Raw genomic sequence first — 26,554 nt, 5'->3', positions numbered from 1 at the left:
TGAAGCCTGTTTCACATGATGCTGGGTGATGTCACAGGGTCCTGGAGTACACCTGTACAGCAGTGCAGCAAAAACACGACTTTCAGGGGGTCAGAGGGCCCACAAGTGATGAAAAAGATCATGACCCAACACAATGGTGGACCCAATGTACCGCCAGTTTGTGACCTCAAAACATAAGCCACTCCAATCAAACTGCAATTGTAAACTCAGCCACCTGAATAACATTAAAACCAGTTGGTAAAAAGCTGCAATAAGTGTTTACTTATACACAAACCACTGTCAGGACCTCCCACGTGTATGTTGCAGACGGGCAACCAACTATTTACCTATGTCATGTTTGGTAACATTTGTATATCTGATTCTCTGATTTCTAAATCTGTGATCTGCTATGATCCACTGTCAACTACACAAATTTTTTGAAAGCAACAAGTCAGAACTCCCTGACCTTTGAATGACATTCATTGGTTAAATGCTTGCTGTAGGCGTCAACCAAACATTTGCATAAGATTCTCTGCAAGAACTTCCATCCAGTTAATGCAACAGGGCTCCAGAGGCACATGTAAGTACTGACCAGCCCTTGTGTACCTTGCTGCCGATTTCAGATCATCTGTGAATTAGTGGTGAATTTGATCCACGCTGACCTGCTCTGCATTAACACTAATAATGGCATTTATTTACCATATATTGATTGTAATATACCATAATACAAAATCATGTAAAATATATAATATTAATGGGCCTTGGAGGTTTTTTCTACCATTTGTTCTTAAAGGTCATGACAAAACTTACTGTCAGATTCATGATTTGTTCTTAACATGCAGAATTGGTTGCAACTGTGTTCTTATAATGATTGATCCCATTGTCCTCATAAGTTAAAAGTGCATGCCACTGGATCATGATTAGCAAAGCTAAATGCTCTGCAAATCTACATAAAAGCGCATGAGACTCCAGGGCCATGTTACCACAGAAATTGAAGAAGAGAGAGAAGAAAGATGAGAGAATTAATGCCTAATCAAAAGGCTAAAGAGGTTGGACTGGACTCCAAAGATTAAAAAAGTAAAGAACAAAAAATTCAGTAGTTCTTGAGTAGAGTTACTTCTGCAGAAGTGAACTCCAAACAAGCTGTCGTAAGTAGTAGTAGAGTCAGTACTGGATATAAAATAACACAAAAAAGATGCACCAGATTCTAAAACAATGTGCTGATCCACCACCCAAGCAGCAAACTGTAAACTTTATGTATTAAAATAGCACAGTTGTCGGGCCAGAGACGTGTGTGTGGTGTGTATCTGACGAAGTGACAGAGAGAGCTATAGAAAAGTTGGACTATTTCAAGTAATGGTTTTGTAAGTTAATAATAACTTACTCATAACGCTGCTTTGTCAGTTTTTGTTTCACCGACCCAAACCACCCGTAATATTTTCAAGCATGATCAGTCAGATCTGTTAGATGCAATGGATCCCATTAAAATAACTGTTGTGAATTCAAGTGTTAGTGTTGTGTAAATTTTAAGACACCAAACTAACTTCTGTAAAATAATCAAAATAATTCCCCAAAAAATAGTATAACTTTATAAAATTTTAATTGTGATTTAAATCCTTAATATTTTTACACAACTGTAGAATTTAAGAAAACATTAGTGAATGTCATCTTGAGTGGGTTTTAGAACAGGCGGTGATAAAATAAAGTCAATATATAAACCATCCATCAGTGGAAATTGTTAGTGCTGAGTTAAACATAAATCTCATTTGTTATGTATGACTTAAAGCCAAGGGGTTTCACAATTGACCTGGTGCTATACTTTACAATACAACTATGTCCACAGGTCTTACCAGACTTCTTCCTTAAAGAGCCCTTCTTAGAAAGTTCTTCTTTTATTTATGTTTAAATGTTTAAAGCATACTGATGTGCTTCATATGTTAAAACATTTGCCCTTCAAAATCAATTATACTTCTCTCCAAATTTTTAATGGGTGCTTTTGTTGGGGCTTAAAGAGGACACAGTGGTGCCGATTTTTAAGGGTCTGTTGAATCACTCTTAGTTTGACCCCTCCCTTTAGACACCTTTTTTTCCCTTAGAAAGCCCTGCCAAAGGATGTAGGGACATGCAAACCCCTCCACCAGGTTGGGTGGTGATTCTTGAAGCGGAAAGGCCAAGGATCAGTGATTGAGTTTGTGGTCCTGGGAGAGGTTGGGGACATGGAATCTGAGTGAGCCATGTCCAAACCTCCGTTGTGGAGACCCTTTGCTAAAAGTTGTGGTTGGAAGGTTGTTGATGTCTGGGTGGCAACCTAAGATCCCACTGATGGTGGATCCCATCTGGCCTGGGAATGCCTTTGGATCCCCCAGGATGAGCTGGAAAGCGTTGCTGTGGAGAGGGACTTTGGGACTACCTTAGCCTGCTGCCCCTGCTAACTGACCCTGAATAAGTGGAAGACTGACAGATGGACTGACAGATGGATTTTTGTATTAATGATATTAATCTGCAAAGTAACTAGAAACTAAACTTATCAAATAAATGTAATGGAGTAAAAAGTACAACACTCTCCTATCAAATGTGTACTGAAGTACAATACTTGAGTCAATGCACTTAATTATTTCCCACCAATGCATATAATACACACTGTCACTGTTTGATTGTAACATTTCAGCTCAACTGACCTTTCCAAATAGAACGAGTAATCCAGGGAAGAAACTGATGAAGGATGACAACAATCCAAATTATCCTCCATCAAAGTCTGATGAGAGAGGCCAGTGGGCCAACAAGAAAGAGTTCATTTTGACAGTAGTCGGACAAATCGTTGGTCTGGCCAATGTTTGGAGATTTCCATATCTCTGCTTCAAAAATGGAGGAGGTAAGAACATGATGAAAGGACTCACCCACACAAAGAATAAATATGGAGAAAATAGAGGGCAAGACAAGAATATACATTGTAAGTCACAACTAGGAATGCTGCAATCATCAGTAGGCCTCAATGCCCCAGTTTGTGTTGCTTTTCATACATTTTTTCTCTTCAGGAGCTTTCCTGGTTCCTTACGTTTTGTTCCTGTTCACCTGTGGATTGCCCCTCTTCTTTCTGGAGTTAACCCTGGGACAGTTAACTGGGCAGGGTGGAATCACATGTTGGAGGAAAATATGTCCTTTCTTTGAAGGTACTGCTAACTGAGGTTGACATTTAATACAGTGGAACATAGCAGATATAATATCAAATGTGTGTGCTGATCAATTATTTTGCAGATAATGTTTATAATGTTCTTTCCTCAGGTTTAGGCTACGGTAGTATATTGATCATGCTATACTCTGAGATGTATTACATCATCATCCTGGCCTGGGCCTTCCTCTACCTCTTCTCCTCCTTCCACACTGTACTCCCCTGGGCCAGCTGCAACAACACCTGGAACACAGGTGCACAGATACAATATGGTCTATGATATTATTCAGTATGTTACATGCTTACAGATCAGATTTTAAGGGTAACTATGAGGGAAATTGTATATTTTTGTGTTGCCAAGATTCCATGAGAGATCGTTAGTTTTGTTGCTGTAGTCAAGATCTGACGTGTTACATTAGTTGACAAGCCCTTCTCCATGAACAAACATTTTGAGCAACAGATGAAAGAAATCTAATTATGGAAAAGTAGGGATACAAGGAAGAGTTGTTGATAGCATTTCTAGGAGCTGACAGTAAGGTGACCAATACGGTTTAAGTGTCGAGATTTTAAATTCACAAACTACAAACTTCCAATGTAACCCTTACTGTTTTTCACCACCAGAGGACTGTGTTGACTTTCAACTGAATCATTCATCAAATCGCCACATTTCTCAGAATGCAACTTCTTCAGCTGAAGAATTCTGGCAGTATGTGCTCACGAATACTCTACTTGTTAATGTAATTCATTGATTGACTCAGAAAGGAAGATGGTCCTAAACACAGAGTATGTTGTGTTCAGGAGGAGAATCCTGGGTTTGTCTCAAGGTATTGAAGAGATGGGAAGTATCCACTGGGACCTGGCTGGATGTCTTCTGCTCAGCTGGATTATTTGTTATTTCTGTGTTTGGAAAGGTGTCAAGTCCTCAGGAAAGGTGAGCTCCCAAACAATAATGTCTAGCAATACCAAGGAACTTAGTCAGTTCCTGTTTGACATTCATTAAATTTGAATTAAATGTCTTATAAATCTTTGTTTGTCAATTCACACAATCAGACAATCCACAGTTGAATTGTATCTCCTCTCATGCACCTCTTTTATTCATTCACCACACACATTTAACAAGAGGGGTAAGCGCAAACTCAGCCTTTCTACAGTGCCCCTGGAGAAGTGTGAGCTTTCAGTGCCTTGCTCAAGGCCACCTCAGCAGTGCCCTGACGAACTGGCACATCTCCAGCTGCCAGTCCACATCCTATAACTTTGTCAGTGTTGGGACTTGATCGAGCAACCCTCCGGTTCCCAAGCCAGGTCCCCATGGACCGAGTTACTAGCCACAACAATAGATATATGAGCTTAACAAAGTCTTATTTATTGCAGGTTTTGTTAAGTGCATATTTATTTTGTCCAACCCACATATTCAGGTCGTCTACATCACAGCGACATTTCCTTATGTCATGATGACTGCTTTGCTGATCCGTGGTGTGACACTGCCAGGAGCCATTGATGGTATTCTATTTTACCTTTCTCCTGACCCAACACGTCTGGCTGATCCTCAGGTGAGGCACACATGTGGGTGATGAGTTCTCTCCTTTATGAATTATACATCAGTCTTATTAAAAGATGCAATGAAACAGAATGCATTGTTTGTTACTGAGGTAGTACAATACATGGTAAGACAATTCTAAACTTCTGGCCACTGCTCCAAACCCACTTATTGATGATCCTTGGTCATCTAGACTTGGATGCCCACTGCTAGCTCTTTTGGGAGCAGACACTCTACCTCTCAGCAGCAGAGGGGCAAAGAAATAGCAGAATATGCTAAAACAGACTTTTGCGACAGTCATGTGGTGTCTCTGTTACAGGTAAGTTTGGCTCAACAAGACGTTAGGCTCACACAAACATGGTATTTATAAATACAGTTTTGCATTTAAACTGTGGTTATTAACTTTTATAATTGACCAGCAGCGACTGACATGATTGACAGCTGCGTCAGAGACTCCTCAGGTCTGACTGGTTGTTTTCCAACAGCCAAGGTAGATTCAAACAAATGCCATTAGAAGCAGTACAAGGAGGAGGAGGAGCAGGAATGAAGGTTACTATATTGTAACCCTAGTTCTATTAGCACAGGTGGAGCCTTCTACTGGACTTTTTGGGTAATACTCCTCTACTAACAAGCACATATTTGCACACTGACAAAAGCATAAACCGAGCTGGCCAATCATCGTGCCTACCTGAATACATGCGGACCCCACAGTACGTAGGGAGGTGGAGTAAAAAAGGGATACATTAAGAAACAATAACAAGCATACGTTTGCAAAAGCTGCCACTACATATGCGTGCGCATCCACACGATACCCTTTTTTGGTCAGCTATCCTTTAATTCATGAACAATCTTTCCACAAACTCTTCGGCATGTCTGTGAATCTATTTGGAAGTAATGGGCCTTGTTGCAATAATCCACTGCCACTGACCATTGCCATTTTTTGAGGACCAATCGACTGACCGACCGACTAACAGTGTGAGCTATACCCCTGTTAGTCACAGCCAAAACAAAATACAACTGAACACTGAATATCTTTTCATTGTTCAAAGGTATGGATGGATGCTGGGAGCCAGATTTTATTCTCCTATGCTGTCTGCACATGCTGTTTGTCATCTATGGGAAGCTACAACAAATACAACAACAACTGCTACAAGTAAAGAATATAAATATTTGTCCTCTGTTACACTACAGTATGTCAGTTTTCATATGACTCATAGGAGTATACATATGAAATCTTTTCTAATTCCAGAGATGCATTTGCCCTGTGCCTGTTGAACAGTGCAACCAGCGTTTTTGCTGGCTTTGCAATATTCTCTGTCCTCGGCTTCATGTCTTATGAGTTGGGTGTCGACATCTCAGCAGTGGCTGAATCAGGTATGACGCTACATGGAATGCCACACGTGGCTTGTATGAGCTTTGGCGCACTGTATTGGTAAAGACATGTGGTGTCTATCTCAAAACGTAAAGTAAACTCTAAACTCAAAACCAAAAAAAAAATACTGTAAACAGTGTTACTTTCTCTGTAATGAACCTAAGATGTACATTTCTGTTTGAATCATTACATAAAATATTTTGCCATTTGCTTTGTACACTTGCAGGTCCCGGCCTGGCTTTTATTGCCTATCCTCGGGCAGTAGCCATGATGCCTTTACCCCATGTTTGGGCTGCCTTCTTCTTCATTATGATTATCTTCCTTGGACTGGACAGTCAGGTGAGGTGTTACGAAGCAGCTAAGTGCTGTGTAGAACAGCTCAATGCCATTAGTATTACCTGTACCATTGACATCATAGAAACTCATTAGATTCAGTGTTATATGGAGCATTAAAGGGACAGTTCACCCCAACATTTTTCCTTACCCGCAGTGCTATTAATCAGTCTGGGTTGTCTTGCTGTGAGCAGTCGAGTGTTGGAGATATCAGCTACAGAGATGTCTGTCTTCCTTTGTATATAATGTTATTAGATGGCATTCACCAAAACAACACATATGTCTCTTTCCAGAAATCATGGGTGCGTTCTGAATCACATACTTTTATTTTTAGTATATACTGCAGCTACTCTTAAAACGTATACTGTTGCATGAAGCAAGCACAAGGTTGGGATGCCCTAAAATTTGACCCTCTTCCTCATATATCCATTACCTTGAAGACCTTGAAGCTCACCTGAGAGGGAGGTCAACCTGGAGAGCTCTGATGCCGCATTTTGCAATAAGCGATAACTGCATACATTGTAGATTTTAACATATCGTCAATTACTTGAATGGTCAGCCATCATTACAGCTTCTGACAGATTTCAACAAGCTGTCAAGCTGACGTCTGTTTGCAGCTCAGTCGATGTGATGAATCTTATTTCTGTAGTTCCAATTTTTTGAGAAAATACATTCAATAACTCACAGCAAAAAATTCTAGCTTGAAATATAGCACAACAGTAAAGAGGAAAAGTATGTTTTTTGGGGGTTTTTTTTTGTGCACCGTCCATTTGATCTATGCTGAAAACGATGATTGTTTTTTTGTGTTTTTTTTCACCCACAGTTTGTGTATCTGGAAGCTATGGTCACAACTGTATCAGACATGTATCCATCCCTCTTTCTAACCGGTCATCGACGTCAACTGCTTCTGCTGATCACCTGTGGATTATGCTTTCTCATCGGCCTCTGTATGGTCACTGACGTGGGTGTCTTTTTATCTCTGTGTGATTTAAAAAATTCGTCACTCTCTGTGTCCATCTGTGTGTCTGTTTGACAGCATGTTTGTGCCAACAGTTAGAAATGCAGGCATAATATTACTTCCTGCTGAACTGAACAGATAAGAACCACTGTTTCAAAAATCTCTCCCTCTGTTTCCTCTCCGTCTGCAGGGAGGACTTTATGTGTTTCAGCTTTTTGACTACTACGCCTGCAGTGGAATCCCGTTGATACTTTTTGCCATTTTGGAGTCCATTTGTATAGGATGGGTATATGGTGAGCAACATTTAACATCTCATCCAGTCAACCAGCACTAAACATTTCACTATCCAATGATTCATGCACCTATGTCCAGTTCCACATCAGTTTTACATGACCTACATGCTGATTTGATCGGTCAAAGTCAAGTTTCTATTTCTGATATTCATATAAAACCGTTTTTTTCCGGACTTATATTTCATCATGTTAACATTTTTTAGTATAAATGACCTGATAATAACATGACTGTCTGTCTCCAAGGTGCTGATCACTTCTACAGTAATATTACAGACATGATTGGCTACCGCCCCATGCCCTATATGAAATATTGTTGGAGGTACATCACTCCATGTGTATGCTCAGTAAGTATATACAGTGAATTATTGTCACTCTGAGCCAAACAAAGTCACTATGGTGTGAATCACACTGTTAAAAATGTAAGTTGGGGCGTCGGTAACGTAGTGGGTTGTGCTGGTGCCCCATGTACAGAGGCGATGCCTCCCTGCAGTGGTCGCAGGTTCAACTCCGGCTTGCAACCCTTTGCTGCATGTTAACCCCTTCTCTCTCTCTCTCTCTCTCTCTCTCTCTCTCTCTCTCTCTCTCTCTCTCTCTCTCTCTCTCTCTCTCTCTCTCTCTCTCTCTCTCTNCCCAAAAAAATAATCTATAAAAAAATGTAAGTAAGGGATAATGCTTTTCAAGGTTTCCATTACCAGGATTTAATTGCCAACAGGGAGGCACAAAGGTCGTTTTTTTCCTGATTATGGACGCCTCAAAAGGCATGATCCTGCTTGTACCATGGTCACTTACCAAAGAAAGTGTTAAGAATATTCATCATATTTTCATGTTTTGCCATCAAAATCTGATGTTTTTCACAAGTCATAACTCAGTTTCCCTGGTAGAAATAATAGTTTAGGAAAACATCAAGTCCCTGGGCTCTAGCTTTCTTGAAATTATGCCCCCTGGACAATATAGCTGAATAGCCCTGCTAAACAGTATGTCTAAAAGCCTAAACATTATAACCACTGACAGGTGAAGTGAATAACTTTGATTATTTTTGTTGCAATGCATTGTTCTGCTGGGAAACCTTTGGTTCTGGCATTCATGTGGATACCACCTGACATGTTCCACCCACTCAAACGCCGCTGCAGACCAAGTACCCCCGATACCTATTAGCTATAGGTATCGTATAGATAATTCCTCATTTCAGCTTCACGAATCAGCCATTCGCCATCCATTGCAGAGCTTTAAATCAAGTGACAGAAATAAATAGAAACAGGATGTCTGACAAAAGCTCAGCTCAAAATTTAAACTGAATCTGTAACTGTTACTCACATTTTCTACTTTAAATATGTAACTTAGTTACTTGCCATTGCTCCCCAACTCTTATCTTTGTTCACAGGGCATATTCATTTTCTCTCTGGTCAAATTCACCCCTCTGAGGTACAACAACACCTACCACTACCCCTGGTGGGGCCACGCCCTCGGGCTATTACTCGCTTTGTCTTCAGTCAGCATGGCAACACTGTGGTTTCTCTACAGTCTGGCTGTAACTCCAGGAACACTGAGACAGGTACTCTGACTGTTACACATGTTAGGATATTTTACTTTTTACTGTTTTCAGAGTGGTGTTCTAGTTTTGGTGGATTAACTGGGAGTCTACAGGTATCAGCAACTTAAATTTAATGCTTTTAAGACCTTTTGAGATCATTTTTATCCAAATTTAGGACTGATTTTTGGACAAATCATCTTTTCTTCTTCAAGCATTGCAGGTACATATAAAGGTAAGTAGCATATATGTGGTCCTGAGCAGAGGTAGGTTTTATATAGAAATATGTTTATTAGAGTGAGTTAGGTTTAGGGCTGCCCTGACTAAGAATCTTCCTAGTCAACCAATAGTCGTCATTTAGGGCCATTAGTCGACTAGTCACCTGCATGTTTATGATATTAATTTAATTATTAAATGATATATTTTGGGCGGGGCAACACAATGGTTTGAGTTGAAGGTGTGAGAAAGAATAGTATCAGTAACATTGTTAACACTGTGCTACATTACAGAGAAATACAAAACCGTACTAATGAACCTTCATTAATATAGGCCTATATTTTATCTACAAGTGCACGTCACACACTGAGCGAGCCGCCTGTTAATGACGCTGTGGGCTAATGGGCATGTAGCTACTTCCATGTTTCAGATGATACGTCATGTTTGTAGTCGACCAATGAAGATGAGTTTACATATCACCTTGGGTTCGTCCTTCACCTTCTCAAAATGATCCCACACTTTGGATTTCCTGCCCGACATGTTATTAACTAGCCTGTGGAATAACCGCAGGTACCAGCCCTGGAAATTAACCTGACTCCTGTCTGACTGCTGAGCGTGGCCACTTCCTGTGTCTTTCCTTCCAAATTAAATCCCCACATGGTCCAGTCATATAGGTTTTGATTTATTTTGTCAAGGCACAGCTCCTAATAGAGTTTCACTTTTTGTTTTTCTGTGATTAAGCGACCAACGAAATCTTGCTGACTAATGACCTTTCTGGTCAAATAACGTTTGGTCGACTATTAGGGGGCAGCCCTAGTTAGATTGATCCACATTTTGCCAACAGGTAAGTGCAGGTACAAAGTAAAAAGACAGTATTAGGTTCAGTGGTAGGTCTAAAGATTTGTAACATCAGAAATGTTTATGTAGAAGAACTTGGCTCATTTTAACAAAAAGAAATTAAAAGATGGATAAATTAAATTACATAAAATGTTTGTTGCAAAGAAGACTTCACAAATTCAAATTTAAGACTATGCAATGACATTTAAGGCCTGACATTTAAATAATTGAATTTAAGACATTTGAAGACTTTCCAAAGACTTGCAGACACCCTGATTAATGGTGGCTCTCTCCTTCTCTCCTCACAGAGACTGAAAGTGGTGACCACTCCAGCAGACCTGTCAAGAACATCACGGGAGAAAACTCTTACAGTTGAAACATGTCCTTCCCAAAATGAACATGAACTGTGTGCTTTGAACATGACTGAAAAAGATCAACCTTAATTCTAAGGGTTGAAAGATTTTCTAAAATTAATGTAACAGCATGTTTTATTTGGTTGACTCAATATTATATAATGCACAAATGTTTTACTTCTGAAAAATTTGAGGAATCTGAAGTGATTAGCTGTTTAAAATGAAACAATTAAATTACATATTGCAGGAGTTTAATGTAATTACATTTTCAATGGTTATTAAATTTATTTAATGGTATTGTATGTATTAAATGTGTGTATTTACAGTGTGTATGTGGCAAAATGAAGGCTCTGCATGGAAATGTCTTTGTTTTATGTCACCTTGAGCAGGCAGATAAATAAATCAGCTGATTAAAGTGAGTAGAGTATTAAGTTTGTGTTGACTGTGGGTGAAAATTAGCATGTATTAACTTCAGATTCAGAGATAACTGGCTATTCATTTAACTTCATTTAAAATCAATGACACTCCAATCAAGCTGCAACTGTGAACTCAACCACATGAAAAACCTTAAAACCAGTCAGTAAAAAGCTACAGTAAGTCTATATTTATACACACACCACTGTCAGGACCTCCCACATGTCTCCTGCAGACGGGCAGCCAGCTTTTTACCGATGTTATGTTTGATATCATTTGCATATCTGATTCTCTGATTTCTAAATCTGTGATCTGCTATGATCCACTGTCAACTAAACTAATGTTATGAAAGCAACAAGTAAAAACTGCCTGACCAGTGAATGACATTCATTGGTTGAATTCTTTCTGTAGGCGTCAACCAAACACTTGCATAAGATTCTCCCCCACAGCTTCCATCCAGTTAATGCAACAGGGCTCCAGAGGCACATGTAAGTACTGACCAGCTCTTATGTACCTTGCTGCTGATTTAGGATCATTTGTGAATTGGCATTGAACTTTTGATCCATGCTAACCTGCTCTGCATTAAAACTAATAATCATATTTATTGACTATATACTCGCTGTGATATACCATTCAGTAATAATTCAAAATGATAAAGAATGCATAATATTACTGACTTAAAGCAATGCTATCTTTATATGGCAGCAACACAGCAGGTTCAGTAACTTGGCCTGTGTGGAGTGTTTTACAAAAAGGTCATAGATACGGGTTTTATAAACACAGTAATAGTAAAGTCGGCAGAGCCATTGCTCTCAAAGTCAATGTACAAACTGTCTGTTAGTGGAAATGCTCAGAGCTGAGTTAAACATAAATCTCAATGGTTATGCATGAGTTAAAGCCAAAGAGGTTTGGCAATAGATATGTTCCTATACGTACTACAGGGAATACGCAATGATGTTATGGCGTATTGCATTCTGGGTAAAAGCATCCATACTTAGGACACGCTTCTTTAACAGAGACAAAAAGCAAGAATGGACTGGTCAAAGAGAAAGTGCAACACTCCCTAAGTATGAACTAACATACATTTAAAATACTCAGGTGCCTACAAATGTGTACATAAGTAGAGTACTTGAGTAAATGTACTTAGTTACTGTCCAGCACTCAGTGGTAATCCTAGACTCTGGGGGGCTGCAGGCAAAGAAGCCCATCAAGGCACCCCAACACCTCCCTATTCCTCTTCTTGTTTTTCATGCATTTCTGGTGACTAGAATGGTATGCTCGTTTCATTGGGTTGACGGTTTCGCCTATGTTTGAATTACAGTTACAGGTAGCTAGCTTACTGTCGGTAGCAAGAAGGGGTACCATTTATGGCCCTGACACACCAAGCCAGCAGTCGCCCGCTGGTCAAAATTGAGCTAGCGGTGAGTGTCCCCAGGCCTTGTGTCCCAAACCGTTGGGCCTCATCGGCACTAGTTAGCTTTTTTCCACAAATTCATCATGTTGTATCGGCATCAGCGACTGCAGAACCTGTGGGTGAATGAAGTCACTCTGATTGGCAGTTCAGCTGAGCGCATGAGAAGAGAAACTGAAGTAAGGAAAATAAACAAAGCTAAAATCAAGAGGGAGTAAGACCAAAACAAACTTGTTATGCAAGGTAAGATTATTTTTCTCAAGCCATTGAGCTCTTTAGCAGAAACATTTTGTGGCATTATGTCCATTATATGCTGGTGTGGCATTATGTCCTCTCATGCAAGTGCAAACGTACATGCTGGTTGGCTGTTGGTTGTAGTCTTTGCAGTGAGTTCATGTGCAACTTTTGTAGCAAGATGTGGAGACACAGCAGGAGGCTGTCGTTGCTATTAGTTCTCTAAAGTCAGTTTGGTGTGTCTGGGCCATTAGGGTTTTTAGGGCAGCGGTGGTGCACTGTACGATGCCTTAATGGGAGGTTTAAGGGGGTTAATTGTGGTCATTGCAACATTTGCCAATTTGAGTGACCATCAGGGGCCCCTTTTCCAATTTTTTTTTTTTTTGGGGGGGGGGGCTGCAAATCTTTGCCTGGTTTACATCTCCTGATAGTGCATCCCTGCCACTACTGCTTATGATACACACTGTCACTGTTCTGATGCAATATTGCAGTTCAGTTGACCTTTCCAAATGGAGCCAGTGAGTAATCCAGACAAGGAACTGATGAAAGATGACAATGATCCAAATCAACCTCCATCGAAATCTGATCTGAGAGGCCAGTGGGCCAACAAGAAAGAGTTCATTTTGGCAGTAATCGGTGAAATCATTGGTCTGGGCAATGTTTGGAGATTTCCATATCTGTGCTTCAAAAATGGAGGAGGTAAGAAAATGACTAAAAGTATCATCTACACAATAATTAAATAGAAAATAAAGACAAAATAGAGGGCAAGACAAGAACACAAAGTATGAATTACAGCTAGACCTGTTGCAATCAAAAATAATGCTCCAGTTTATGTTGTTTTTCATACAATTCCTCCTTGCAGGAGCTTTCCTGGTTCCTTACATTTTGTTCCTGTTCACCTGTGGAATGCCGGTCTTTTGTCTGGAGTTATCTCTGGGACAGTTAACTGGTCAAGGTGGAATCACATGTTGGAGGAAAATATGTCCCGTCTTTGAAGGTACTGCTAGCTCAAGAAAGCATCCAATACAGTGGAATATAACAGCTATAAAATGTGTGAACTTATCAATTGTTTACATGTTTTCTACCCAGGTTTAGCCTACGGCAGTCATGTGATAATGCTATACACTGTGATGTATTATATCATCATCCTGGCCTGGGCCTTCCTCTACCTCTTCTCCTCCTTCCACACTGTACTCCCCTGGGCCAGCTGCAACAACACCTGGAACACAGGTGCACAGATACAATATGGTCTATGATATTATTATCACTAGTATGTAGCTTACTGTTTTTTTTAAGGATAATTATGAGCAAATTGTATACTTTTTGTGTTGCCAACAAATTCAATGAACTGAGCCAAAATCTGATATAGCCATGGTAGAGCACTGTTGTTGTCCAAAAAGTGTTTAAAAACACATCAATGAGCCATCGTGTTGCACTGGGTGACATGTTCCCTCTTTGCCATGAACATTGGTGCTGTAGTTTTCTTTTTGACTCAATCCCACAAACATGGCACTGCTGCCATACATTTTTGCATAGACTGTGTATTAACACATTCTTCTAGACAGGTCTTCAGTGGTGTTCCTGGAATTATTAGTGGTTTCGGGTCTTTCACAGCGTCCTCCAGGCAACCTAGCTGAGGCCAAATACCCTCGCTTGTGTCCAGATGATGAGCTAGCTACCTGCCCACCATGGCTCTCTTCTGGAGCTCTCCTCTGTCTTTCTTTGGTATTTCAGTGGTGTTGTGGATGGCTCTTCCTTTCCTCACTTCTTTGATGTCCAACAGACTGAAGGCACTGGACAGGAATCAGGCTGCAAAGCCCCTGAATCTGACCTCTATTTAGAGACACCTTGCTCATCGTCCGACTTGTTGACAACCGCTTCCTTTCAAAGGCCTCTTCCAGGTTCTCCTCAAGGGACTGTTAGCGCCAACAGACCTGCTTGTTTGGGGACTCGGACAGATGAACAATATCTTGTCTCAAAGTGGCAGTCATATATTGGTTTGGGAACTTCAGTTGCTGCTCAAGGTCCACTAACAGCTGCCAGCCCCTCACAGAGGCCAGGATGTCTGCTGATGTTTTTGCAGCGGGTCTTGGCTACTCCCCAGTTCTGACAAAGGTGATAGCTTGGTTGGAGGGGCTGGAATGTTCGGCCCATTTGACGCCTGCACTGATGGCCTCAGCCATGACCTTGAGGACCTGGTCATGCCTCCATCTGTAACGTCCCTCTTCCGGTGCCTTTGAACAGCTGCTCGGGATGTACTCAATGGTTCCTTGCTTGGAGAAACTTTATCCACTGTGGTTCTGCTTTCCACAGCTCAGCCCGAGTTGCCTTCCTCTCAAGTGCGTTCTCCCATCTTGTCCAAGCATCATTTTACCCCATTCCCACTATCCTGTGAGATCTCTCCCCCTCAACTGCTGCTCTTACCTCTTTCTGGACTAGGGGATGATTTTTCTTCCCTTTGGTGATTTTAACATTGGGAGTTGAAAAGGATCCCAGTCCAGCCCTGCCTCTTGGCACCACTCCCACCAGCCTGCTGTAATGCAGTCTTGACTCTACTTGCCAAACAGCCTCCTCTGCCCTCCACTTCTCACCAGTCTTCACTTCAATCTCAGCTTTGGCCACCTTTGGATCGTTTGAGTCTCTGTACCGCAATACTTCTCTGGCTCTCGTCACCTTGACCTTCTCTTCCAAGGACTTGAACAGCAGTCGCAGCTTGTTGCGGTGTCCATACAGTGTGATGCTGCTCAGACTCTTTGGTAGCCCCAGCAGTCTTCTGAGGTGGATGCTGTCCTTCCTCTTCAAGGTTTATCCGTCAAGCTCGGCACTTCATAGACAAGGAGTGGCCACAAGATTCTGGGAAGAATGCAATGCTGGTAAAGCCCTGCTTTAAGCTTCCTTGGTAGGCTAGATTGGTCCACTGACTCCAGCCAGCAATCCATCTCTCGGCAGGTTGGCTGGATGAATGCTCCATCCATTAGGGTGTTGTCAAACACTTTGCCTAAGATCTTAACAGGCTTCTTAGTGATGGTTCGGATGGTTGCACCTGCAACACTGATCGGGAACTTGTCACCCACCTTTCCTCTTCACAGCACCATTGATTTTAACTTGGCTAGCTTGAAACATATCTGGGCCCGCTCTATCTGCTTTTCAAAGCCCTGCAGGATCCACCAACAGCCTGGGACTGACTCTGTGGTGACTGTGAGGTCATCCATAAACACCCTGATAGGTGGCTGGCATTGAGCTGATTTCATCTTGTGCCCCCATTTTGTGCATCTTCAGTGGGAACAATATTTCAGAAAGTATAGAGAGATGAACTAATGATTTTTTAATTTTGTTTTTCTCATGGGATGTCTATAATCCTGCCATGTACTTTTGAGCCACTTATGTTGGTAATGTTGTGGTAACTACATCAAGTCTGACGGCGTCATGAATAATGTGCTAGTTACATTTGTTGGCAACTCTTCCTCCATGCAGGAGCAATGTTAACAAAAGAGGAAATAATCAAAGTAAAAGAAAAGTAGGGTCACAAAGAAGAGTTGTTGATAGCATTTCTAGGAGCTGACAGGAAGGTGACCAGTACATATAAAGTTTCAAGATTTTGAGATTTCCTGCATCACAAACTTGCATTCTAACTGGTTATTATTACCTTCCACTACCAGAGGACTGTGTTGATTTTCGACTGAATCATTCATCAAATGGCCACATTTCTCAGAATGCAACTTCTTCAGTTGAAGAATACTGGCAGTATGTGCTCACAAATACTCTACTTGATATGGTAATCCTTTAATAGACGTAGAGAGCAAAGTGTTTCTAAACCTAGAGTATGTTGTGTTCAGGAGGAGAGTGCTGGGTTTGTCTCAAGGTATTGAAGAGATGGGAAGTATCCACTGGGACCTGGCTGGATGTCTTCTGCTCAGCTGGATTGTTTGTTACTTCTGTATTTGGAAAGGTGTCAAGTCCTCGGGAAAGGTGAGCTCCCAAACAATGTCTGACAATGCCGAGGGACTGAATTAATTTCATTTCATCCACTCCCTGTATTTATATCTTTACTTCTCTTTCAGGCTGTCTACATCACAGCAACATTTCCTTATGTCATGATGGCTGCTTTGCTGATCCGTGGTGTGACACTGCCAGGAGCCATTGATGGTATTCGATTTTACCTCTCTCCTGACCCAACACGTCTGGCTGATCCTCAGGTGAGGCACAAATGTGGCCAGTGACAGATCCAGCAGACCTTTCATTTTCTCATATTCTAATGATGAAATGTAGATAATTTTTAGATTTTTTTGAGTTGATGTCAATTGTAGGACGATCTACCATTGAATGTGGGAGATGAGTGCAAACTGTACTGTACTTCATGGTTTCTACATCACTACTGGGTCTTCATAAAACAATAAACACAATGCAGGTTTGTAACTGGGGTAGGATATTACATGATAAGCTAATTCTAAACTTCTGGCCACTGCACTGTGCGGTTAAAATTTAAATATTTCTGTCTCTTATTTGCTCCATAGTCTGTGTATTGGATTAGCAATTAGAGACTTTGGTCGTCTCAACACTGGCGTCTTCTTTGGGGCAGGTATCCTGAGGTATCCTATAAACCTAAAATGCTCAGTATCTGTGTTAATGGTAATTATTATCTACTTTGTACACATTATCCAGAGGACAAAACCTTTGACTAACACTGTTTTAACAGCTAGCCTTTCAAGGCACATATCCACAACTTGGTCGTCCTATTAAAGAGAGGTGGTGTCTTCGGTTGACAGACCCTTTGCAATCTTGCCTAGGAGCTAGAAAGTGTCTTCAGTAGTCATAAAAGTATTTAGACAACCACATACAATGACTAAGGTTCCTGCTCCAGACCCTCTGGAAGCAACAAACATAAATCCCTGTTTCTTTGAGATGTTTTTTGCATTCATTGAATGACAGTGTAGCATATGTCTAACCATTCTCATCCTGGCAGATGATAAATCATTTGGGCTTCAGTTGGCGGTTGCCCTCTTCAACCCTGAGTCCCACATGACAATAAGTGACCAGTTGGTGCAGTAGTACTGAACGCAGCTAAACCAATCCTAATCACAATCTGAAACGATTTATAAATGTCTTTCTGTATCTTTAAATAAAATGGATATGTAACTAAACAATAACAACAAAAGATAATTATCAATTGAATATCTTTTCATTGTTCAAAGGTATGGATGGATGCTGGAAGCCAGATATTATTCTCCTATTGTGTCTGCACAGGCTGTATGGCATCTATGGGAAGCTACAACAAATACAACAACAACTGCTACAAGTATGGAAAATAAATATTTGTCTGTTTGTTTGTTTGTATACTACAGTATGTCAGTTTTCATATGAGTCAGTATACATATGAAATCTTTTTTCAATTCCAGAGATGCATTTGCCCTGTGCCTGTTGAACAGTGCAACCAGCCTTGTTGCTGGCTTTGCAATATTCTCTGTCCTCGGCTTCATGTCTTATGAGTTGGGTGTCGACATCTCAGCAGTGGCTGAATCAGGTATGACGCTGCATGTAACTCCACTTTAGGGCACTGTATTAAAAAAGACCTGTGATGATGTCCATCTCAAAACTTACTGTAAACTGTAAACTCAAAGAAATACTGTAAACAGTGACTTACATTACTTTATCTGTAATGAGCCGAAGATGCACATTACTGTATTAATCATTTGCTAACATATTGTGGTATCTGCTTTGTACACTTGCAGGTCCCGGCCTGGCTTTTATTGCCTATCCTCGGGCAGTAGCCATGATGCCTTTACCCCATGTTTGGGCTGCCTTCTTCTTCGTCATGATTATCTTCCTTGGACTGGACAGTCAGGTGAGGTGTTACTAACAAACTGTGGTAAATTGTGTGGGTTTGACATGAACTTAGGAAACATTAACCCTAAAATTTGTCCACAGACTATATGTATATAAAATGTTTCTCACTTCAATCAATTTTATTACAGCAAAATTAATAAGTGATATATAAATCGATACTTGGCGTCAGTGTATCAGTAGCATATTGCTACACAAAATATTACAATACTATGCTGTATCAATTTTTATCACCACCCTAATACAAACACACACACACACACACACACACACACACACACACACACACACACGTATATATCCATAACCTCTACTTTAGATCAGCCATGTCATGTTCCAGTAGCCCATTTCTCATCAGGATGTCCTGGTTCCCCAACACCTGACACGGACCTTGTTGACCCGGCGACGTCCGAGCCAGTGACCTGAGATGGGCTAGCAGCTTTAAGGACCTTGCCTAAGGGCCCAGACTGGATATGTGTTACACCGCCCTGACCCAGAATCCAATCCCCAGCCCTCCATGTGAAGTCAGTAGCCTTAACCACTGAGCTAGAAGTGGTCAACATCAAGAAATCCACCAGTGGCTGGAAAAGGCTGGACTGAAAGACAGCACCCTGAGATAATTCAGCACATAACAGCAGGGTGTAAGATGCAGGCAGGAAGAACGTACATGGAACGCCATATCCAAGTGGCTGGCATAGTGTACAGGCACATCTGCACTGAGTGTGGGCTGGAAGTCCCAAGGTCACAATGGAAGACACGTTCTAAGGTGGTTGAGAATGACCGAGCTAACATCATGTGGGACTTCCAGATCCAGACTGACACACTGGTGATGGCTAACCAACCGGACATTGTGTTGATGGACAAACAACAGAAGAAGGCAGTGGTGATAGATGTAGCAATCCCGAGCGACAGCAACATCAGGAAGAAGGAACATGAGAAGCTGGAAAAATACCAAGGGCTGAAACAGGAGCTGGAAAAGATGTGAGGAGGCAACAGTGGTGCCAGTGGACTTAACATGGGCACCCTGTTGGAGCTGAGTAGTCATCATTAAAATCAGTGAAAGCCATGAGACAATCACAAGCACATAAAGTGACTGCTGAACAAAAAACTGTAGAACTGCTGAATTCTCATTTGATTCAGTGTAAATGTGGAGCATTAATCTCTGCTGTTCTCTATTACAAAAACTTATTTTTTTCTACCCACAGTTTGTGTATCTGGAGGCCCTGATCACATCCATATCAGACATGTATCCATCCTTCTTTCTGACTGGCCATCGACGTAAACTGCTTCTGCTGGTCGTCTGTGCTTTCTGCTTTCTCATCGGTCTCTGTATGGTCACTGATGTATGTGTCTTTTTTGTTTTTGTATGATTTAAAGAAAATAGTGGCCTGTTTGTGGCATACAACTGAGCAGAAAAGAGCCACTGTTTCAAAAATGATGTTCTCCTCATCTCTCCCTCTGTTTCCTCTCTGTCTGCAGGGAGGACTTTATGTGTTTCAGCTTTTTGACTACTACGCCTGCAGTGGAATCCCATTGATACTTTTTGCCATGCTGGAGTCCATTTGTATAGGATGGGTATATGGTGAGCAACATTTAACATCTCATCCAGTCAACCAGCACTAAACAAGCATTTCACCATCCAGAGATTCATGCACCTATGTGATAATAACATGAATGTCTGTCTCCAAGGTGCTGATCACTTCTACAGTAATATTACAGACATGATTGGCTACCGCCCCATGCCCTATATGAAATATTGCTGGAGGTACATCACTCCATGTGTATGCTCAGTAAGTATATACAGTGAATTGTTGTCACTATAGTGTGAATTACACTGTAAAAAAACGAAAGGCAATAAATGTATTGTAATGCAATTTTGGGACAGGTGCTCCATCTTGTGAGGAGCAAGCTTTGTTACCCATGCCTGCTGAGGTGGTTAAGTGCTTAGGCCCCACAAATATTTGACTATTTGTTCCTTTTTTTAATACAGGGTTTGAGAGTTCGAACAGGGTTTGGCGGACGTTCAGGACAACAGTGACATTCACATGATACAGTAAACAAGCCAACTTAGCGCTCCGGGCTAATGCGTGTTAACTATTGTCGACACTAGATATCAAACAAAAGCCAGACACTGTATTGTATTTAGTAGCTGTGAGCTGTAAAATGGCGATAATGTCATCTTGGACACTGATCGGGCAAAGCTGCTCTTCTTCCTGGCACCTGCCACCGTCTCATTCATGTTGTGTTCAGGTGGATTTTTGCGTCAGGTTACTCACGCCAGTTTTAACTCTAGAATATTTTGTGTTGACTCGCTTCATACGCACGAATAACTCAAGTCATGCGCGTAAAATCGATTAATGAACTTCTGACAGTACATCCCTGAAGGATCTCATTGCTGTATGGCTATCGTGGTGCAAATTGGTTGTTGTGTTCAGATTTTTCAACTCTCGCGAGTAAGCATATGATGCGAAATAGCGTTACTTGCTTCATTCAAGACGCTTATATTGCATATTTCATGTCATTATCGTGGCGTCCACTGCATCCATTGCAGCCGTACTTGTCTTTTGTTCTGATTTGCTAAAAAGTTTTAGCAGTCAAATCTGATGGGGAAGGGAAGAGATAGAGAAGGGAAAACATAGATGCATTACCTTTGCGGTGGCTGGGTGCAAGATCTTCTAATTCACAAGCCAGCAAACACAGTCAGCTCACATAGTTAAGGTGGCTCTCCTCTTTTCAAACAAAATACAGTAGGTAAGCAGGTAAACCCTAATGCAGGCTCAGATAACAGAGCGTGTTTCTCACAAGATGGCACCCCCACCTTACATGGCATAACGTACCTTCGCTTTCCCTATTAGTAGCCTAAGTTATGTTATGTATCTTTTTTTATATAGGGCACATTGCTCTTCTCTCTGGTCAACTTCAGCCCGCTGAGGTTCAGCAGCACCTACCAGTACCCCTGGTGGGGCCACGCCCTCGGGTTATTTTTCACTTTGTCTTCAGTCGTCATGGCGCCACTGTGGTTTGTCTACAGTCTGATTGTAACTCCAGGAACACTGAGAGAGGTACTCTGGCTATTACACATGTTAGGGACTGTACTTTATATATCAGAGGAGGGATGTGTGTGTGTCTGTTTTTTTTATCTTAACCTTTCCTGAAGCTACAAATATTTTTCTATGAGCCTCCCTGAGTGACTGGGGGAAAATGTGTGACCCTGCATTGCAGCCAAGGTTTGGTTTCAGGTTTCCTGGTGGAAGCATTTCTCCCACATGTTTTTAAGGACCACTGGAAATTTGAAAATCCCACGATAATTTCTCTTTTTACAGTTTTCGGCTGTGATAAATGGATTATGTTGATTCTTTAAGAAAACAGGCCTTTTAAAACCAGGCTGAATTTGGGTTTTAGCAGGTTTTTAAAATGATTACAAAATACAACCATTTAAAATTGTATGTCCCTCCCCTAAGCCAAACTAAAAAACAAGTCCCTCCCAAGTGCTTAAAAAATCCCCCCCCTCCCCATATAAATAAATAACAGCCTCTTAGAATATTTTTACTCATGGTGGCTTTTTCCTTTTCTCCTCACAGAGACTGGACGTGATGACCACTCCAGCAGACGACCTGTCCAGAGCACCACTAAAGAAAACTCTCAGTTCTGAAACATGTCCTTCCTGCGATGAACATGAACTGTGTGCTTTGAACATGACTGAAAAAAATCACCTGTAATGAGGTTTGAACGTTTCCTTGTGGACTCATTTTGAAGTGTGTAAAAATACTCTGCTATGATTTAGGCTATATTTTATTTACTGGAGTTTTCCCTCATAAAAAGTTAAAAAAAAGAAAACCCTGAAAAAGTGCACATCAAGATGGCTGTCGAGGAAACATAGAAGAGATTCAGCCATACATGTTTAAGCCTCAGTCAGACCCAGATTCAGATGGGAAGTCAGTCGTGCACAAAAAAAAATCGGTGCCCAGCAGACATGTCAGAATGGTGAGTGTAGTTAACATCTTTTATTTATGTTGTTTATTAGCTTGTAACTTGCATTGGCTGACGCAGTATTAGTGGTTGTAAACACTTATTAATATCTGCTACAGTGAGTTCACATTGGTTCAGTTTACATTCAAAAACTTAACACTCTCCCATGTTTCCTGACAGAACTTTCACTATGCTAATGCTAACTCTGCTCTCTGTCCTGACAAGTCCGGTCTGTGCTGGAGGTTCTGGAGTCTGTTCCCGTCTATATGAGTTCACCAAATTGGACAGCGATTGGCTTTCATAGTGGTGATGTAGCTTGCCTGCGCATGTTTCAATCTAAGGTTTGAGGGAAAGTGCACAGACATCGCCCCCTTCAGTAGAGGAATATGAAAACATCTCTCTAGTGATGAGCTTTGCAGAGATACAAGTCATTATAGTCATGGTCAGACACACTATAAATAGAATCCACTGGTTTAACTTGAAACAATTAAGGTAACAATTTGCATTAATCTTTATTGGTACTTCCAACTCTGGCCTTAATAATCCGACAAACCCAATTAGTTTAATACAACCAGCATGATTTGCTTTGACCTTGAAAAACTCAATTAAGTTGAACCAACTTAATATTTAGCCAAAAGTTGTGGTAATTTTTATTGATCAAATTAATTTATTTAAGATATTCCAGCTTACTTAATTTGCTTCCAGTGTACTCAAAAATGTCAAAAATGCTTTTGATTTTGACCAACCTCTTAAAATAAGTTCATTATTAAAACATTTTGATGTAACATATAAATAAATATTTTTATGCTGAAAAACTTCATCAACATTTGTACATAGAGTACATTTATGGGGACATAAACACATTTTGAAGTGGAGGGGGAGTTTAAACATCCTTTTGGAAAATGGTCTGAAATGTATTTAACAGCGTGTTTTATTTGGTTGACTTAATGTTATCTAATGCAAAAATGTTGAGGACTCTGACGAGATTAGCATCATACTTAAAACACATGTAACAACTTACAGGAGTTTATTTACGGTATTGTATGTGTGAATTTGCAGTGTGTATGTATATGTATATGATGTATCCCACCTTTAATAATTAAATGAATAAATCAGCTGATTAAAGTCAGTAGAGAATTAAGTTTCTGTTGACTGTGGGTGAAAATGAACATGTTATAACTTCAAATCTAAGGTGGTGATTTCAAAAAAGGGAGATTACTGACTATTTAACATCATTAACAACCACTGATGTTTAGAAAACAGAGCTTGAGCTTGGCACAGTTCTCACATGTGTCCAGCAGAGGGGGATAGATGTTAGATATTAGACCACAAAGGCAACTGTCCCGTCCCGTCAGACGCTGTGAGGACACTCTTCTTATATGTGCATTATCATCACAGATCTCTGGTTTAGAGTGGGTTTATTCTGTAAGATGGTCCATGCTAAGCAAACAAGCTGCTGGGTTGATTTGTTGCAGTTAGAGACTTTTTCTGGCACATGCACAGAAATTTATAAACGTTAGCGGGTTAAAACGAAGGTTATGTTACTGCAAACAGTGCAAAGATGTACGGCATCTTAATGTTACCACCTACTGGAAAAAGCAAAAATGTCCTGCTTTATCTTACTTTGCTTGTCAGTTGACTGAATTCCTCTCAAAGGATCTAGCTACTGTACAAACATGCACCTGTAGCACACACACACACACACACACACACACACACACACCTCTAGATTTAGGTAGATTAGGTAACTGTTGGCGCCTTCACTGTGTCAGAGGGACAATAGAAGCACATACAAACATCGAGTGCTGGAGTGTCAAACTCATTTTAGTGTCCACATTCAGTCAGTCAACCTCTCACTGTCATTACATGTTCATTTATCCAGACATTTCCTGATACAGATTCTTTTGAACTGAAGCTACTGATTGACAATATTTTGCACAATATTCTATATCTATAAGTATTTAGTGTTTCTGCAGAGAACCATATCCTGGTCAAAATGGAAACGCCTCTATAGCAGCATTTCACACAAAGCAGCTACTCACTCTTTAACCTGCTCTTAAAACCTTGCACCTCTTACTCTAGTCATCTAGTGGGCCAGATTCTAGCCCATGGGCCGTGGGTTTGACACCCCTGGTCTAGTGCATTGTAGTACATTGAAGTACCGCAGCATGCACGATACAATGATAGTGATGTCACGGCATCCTGAACAGTCCCCAAGAGACTCAGCCAGTGGTGCTACGTACAGCTGTAAATGTCTACAACAATTGCATCTGGCATTCAGTATACGAGTAGTATACACTAATGCTGTTGTAATAATAATAATAATAATAATAATAATAATAATAATAATGATGATGATGATGATGATGATAAACCTAAATATTGCTCCCATAGATTCAAATAAGTAATCAGTAATCTTCTAAGTAATCTTCATGGTGGAGGAAAAAAAAAAAACATTTATTATTTAATCCTGTAAAATTCATCATTTTATTCAAGGTTACTTTTGAAATTTAATAGGTTAAAGATTACTAGTTACCCTGTTTGAAACTGCAAAGCAACAGAGTGAATGTTTTATTCTACATATATTCTACTGTGTTGCTGAGTTTAAAATTTATTTTAAATGCTCAGAAAATGGAGTTCATGCTCTCCTCTAAAGCTCACTCACAGTTGATTGATGATTTTAACATTTCCACTTCTGACAGTAAACCCGTTGAAGGGGTGTCCTCATACAAGTGTTTGGGTATACGGAGAGATGACAAGCTTTCATTTAATGCAAATATTGCTCCACTGGTTGGAAGTGAAGATTGGCTTTTATTTTAGAAATGAATCTTGTTTTACTTTCATTGCTAAGAAAAAACTTGTGGAAGCTTCTTTTCTGTCTGTGATTGATTACAGTGACAGTGCAGTTTCCTCCGTTTTACGTAGCCTTGATTCAGTATACCATGCATCTCTACACTTTATTACAAATACAAAGTACCGCACTCGTCACTGCATTCTTTATGATTTGGTTGGTTGGACATCACTGACCATTAGCAGACAACAGCACTGGTATATTTTTATCTCCTATTTAACTTCCAGCCTATCTCTGCAACCTTCTGTGTGCTGGCACTGGTAGTTACCAGCTACGCTCCTCCAAGTGGTTGCTTTTTAATGTACCCTGGGTTTTAACAGATCTGGGGGAAACTGCTTTTTCCTACTCTGCACCTTGGACATGGATCAACCTCCAAAAAGATCTAAAACACTTTTATCCATCGATGAATTTAAGGGCATCATAAAGGATGACATGTCCCTGTTTTTCTTGAGAGGCCACTGTGTTTGAATAGTTGTTGTTTTATTGTGGATTTTTGTATTATATGTTGTATTTGTTGCATTTTAAATGTGTTTTGATTGGCTGCTACCTTACCTTTCAATCTCAGTGGGACTTCCTGGTTAAATAAAGGTTAAATAAATAGAAAATAAATAAACTTTTCACCAAAAAAAAAAAAATCTGTATTCAACTGCTTTTAAATCACCAATGTTTTGATGGGTTTTTTGAGTAACTTTAACTGATTTTAATCACATTTATATTGTAATTTAATTACATGTAATTAGTTGCTCTGCATCATTAATCTAAAATGTGGATTTCTCATTTAGGCATTAAAAACAGACGTCTACAAGAGCTGACTTTTATCCTCAGATTTCAGTCCTGATGCGATCGATGAATATTTCGCATATAACACACAAAAGTGAGATGACTGTATTTGTTAAAAATATGTTACACACTGTTTGTTTGACTTCATTGTATTTTTTCTACTTCTCCCTATCTTTCTGTTGACCCTGGTGTCGTATCTCAAATATCACTGAGCACCTCTAATACCACCATCTACCAAAATCTGTCACTTTGAGGAAGAAAAAAATCTGACTCACATTTTGCCAAGATCCACCTGATAAACATAAAACTAAAGTAAAAAAAAAAAAAAAGAAAAAAAAAAGAAGGCAAACAAATGCTGGTGTATCTGACAGGCTGACGATTTATCAGGGGACATTTTCCAATAATGTACTTTTCTTTGCAAATTTAACACGGACCCACCACTGGGAGAAAAATGGGACAAGGTGTGCGAGCTGAAAGCC

At 40.4% G+C, this 26,554-nt stretch overlaps 2 protein-coding genes across 3 annotated transcripts; both read left to right on the top strand.

Annotated features, from left to right (window-relative positions):
* The first annotated feature begins 533 nt into the window (after positions 1 to 533).
* LOC126408907 (sodium- and chloride-dependent GABA transporter 2-like) lies at positions 534 to 23,561 on the top strand. 2 transcript variants are annotated; one of them, XM_050074696.1, is made up of 15 exons: positions 534 to 559; positions 13,126 to 13,333; positions 13,497 to 13,631; positions 13,724 to 13,864; positions 16,294 to 16,378; positions 16,471 to 16,603; positions 16,696 to 16,830; positions 17,827 to 17,930; positions 18,031 to 18,155; positions 18,364 to 18,476; positions 19,681 to 19,818; positions 19,955 to 20,057; positions 20,165 to 20,265; positions 21,367 to 21,537; positions 22,057 to 23,561. In XM_050074696.1, exons 2-15 carry the CDS (start codon positions 13,144 to 13,146, stop codon positions 22,192 to 22,194), a joined length of 1,812 nt encoding a protein of 603 aa, XP_049930653.1. In that variant the 5' UTR covers positions 534 to 559; positions 13,126 to 13,143; the 3' UTR covers positions 22,195 to 23,561. The 2 variants fall into 2 exon arrangements, with proteins under 2 accessions (XP_049930653.1, XP_049930652.1); XM_050074695.1 differs by lacking the exon at positions 534 to 559 and adding an exon at positions 11,452 to 11,477.
* Positions 2,680 to 10,817, top strand: LOC126408914 (sodium- and chloride-dependent GABA transporter 2-like). Its single transcript, XM_050074705.1, has 14 exons — positions 2,680 to 2,851; positions 3,015 to 3,149; positions 3,262 to 3,402; positions 3,770 to 3,854; positions 3,947 to 4,079; positions 4,564 to 4,698; positions 5,735 to 5,838; positions 5,935 to 6,059; positions 6,284 to 6,396; positions 7,214 to 7,351; positions 7,539 to 7,641; positions 7,885 to 7,985; positions 9,023 to 9,193; positions 10,531 to 10,817. Exons 1-14 carry the CDS (start codon positions 2,695 to 2,697, stop codon positions 10,663 to 10,665), a joined length of 1,776 nt encoding a protein of 591 aa, XP_049930662.1. The 5' UTR covers positions 2,680 to 2,694; the 3' UTR covers positions 10,666 to 10,817.
* Positions 23,562 to 26,554: the final 2,993 nt, after the last annotated feature.

This window comes from Epinephelus moara, chromosome 21, assembly GCF_006386435.1.
Source record: "Epinephelus moara isolate mb chromosome 21, YSFRI_EMoa_1.0, whole genome shotgun sequence".
Taxonomy (NCBI): domain Eukaryota; kingdom Metazoa; phylum Chordata; class Actinopteri; order Perciformes; family Serranidae; genus Epinephelus; species Epinephelus moara.
Note: the sequence above shows the minus strand (reverse complement) of the source record. Positions and strands in the feature narration are given on the sequence as shown.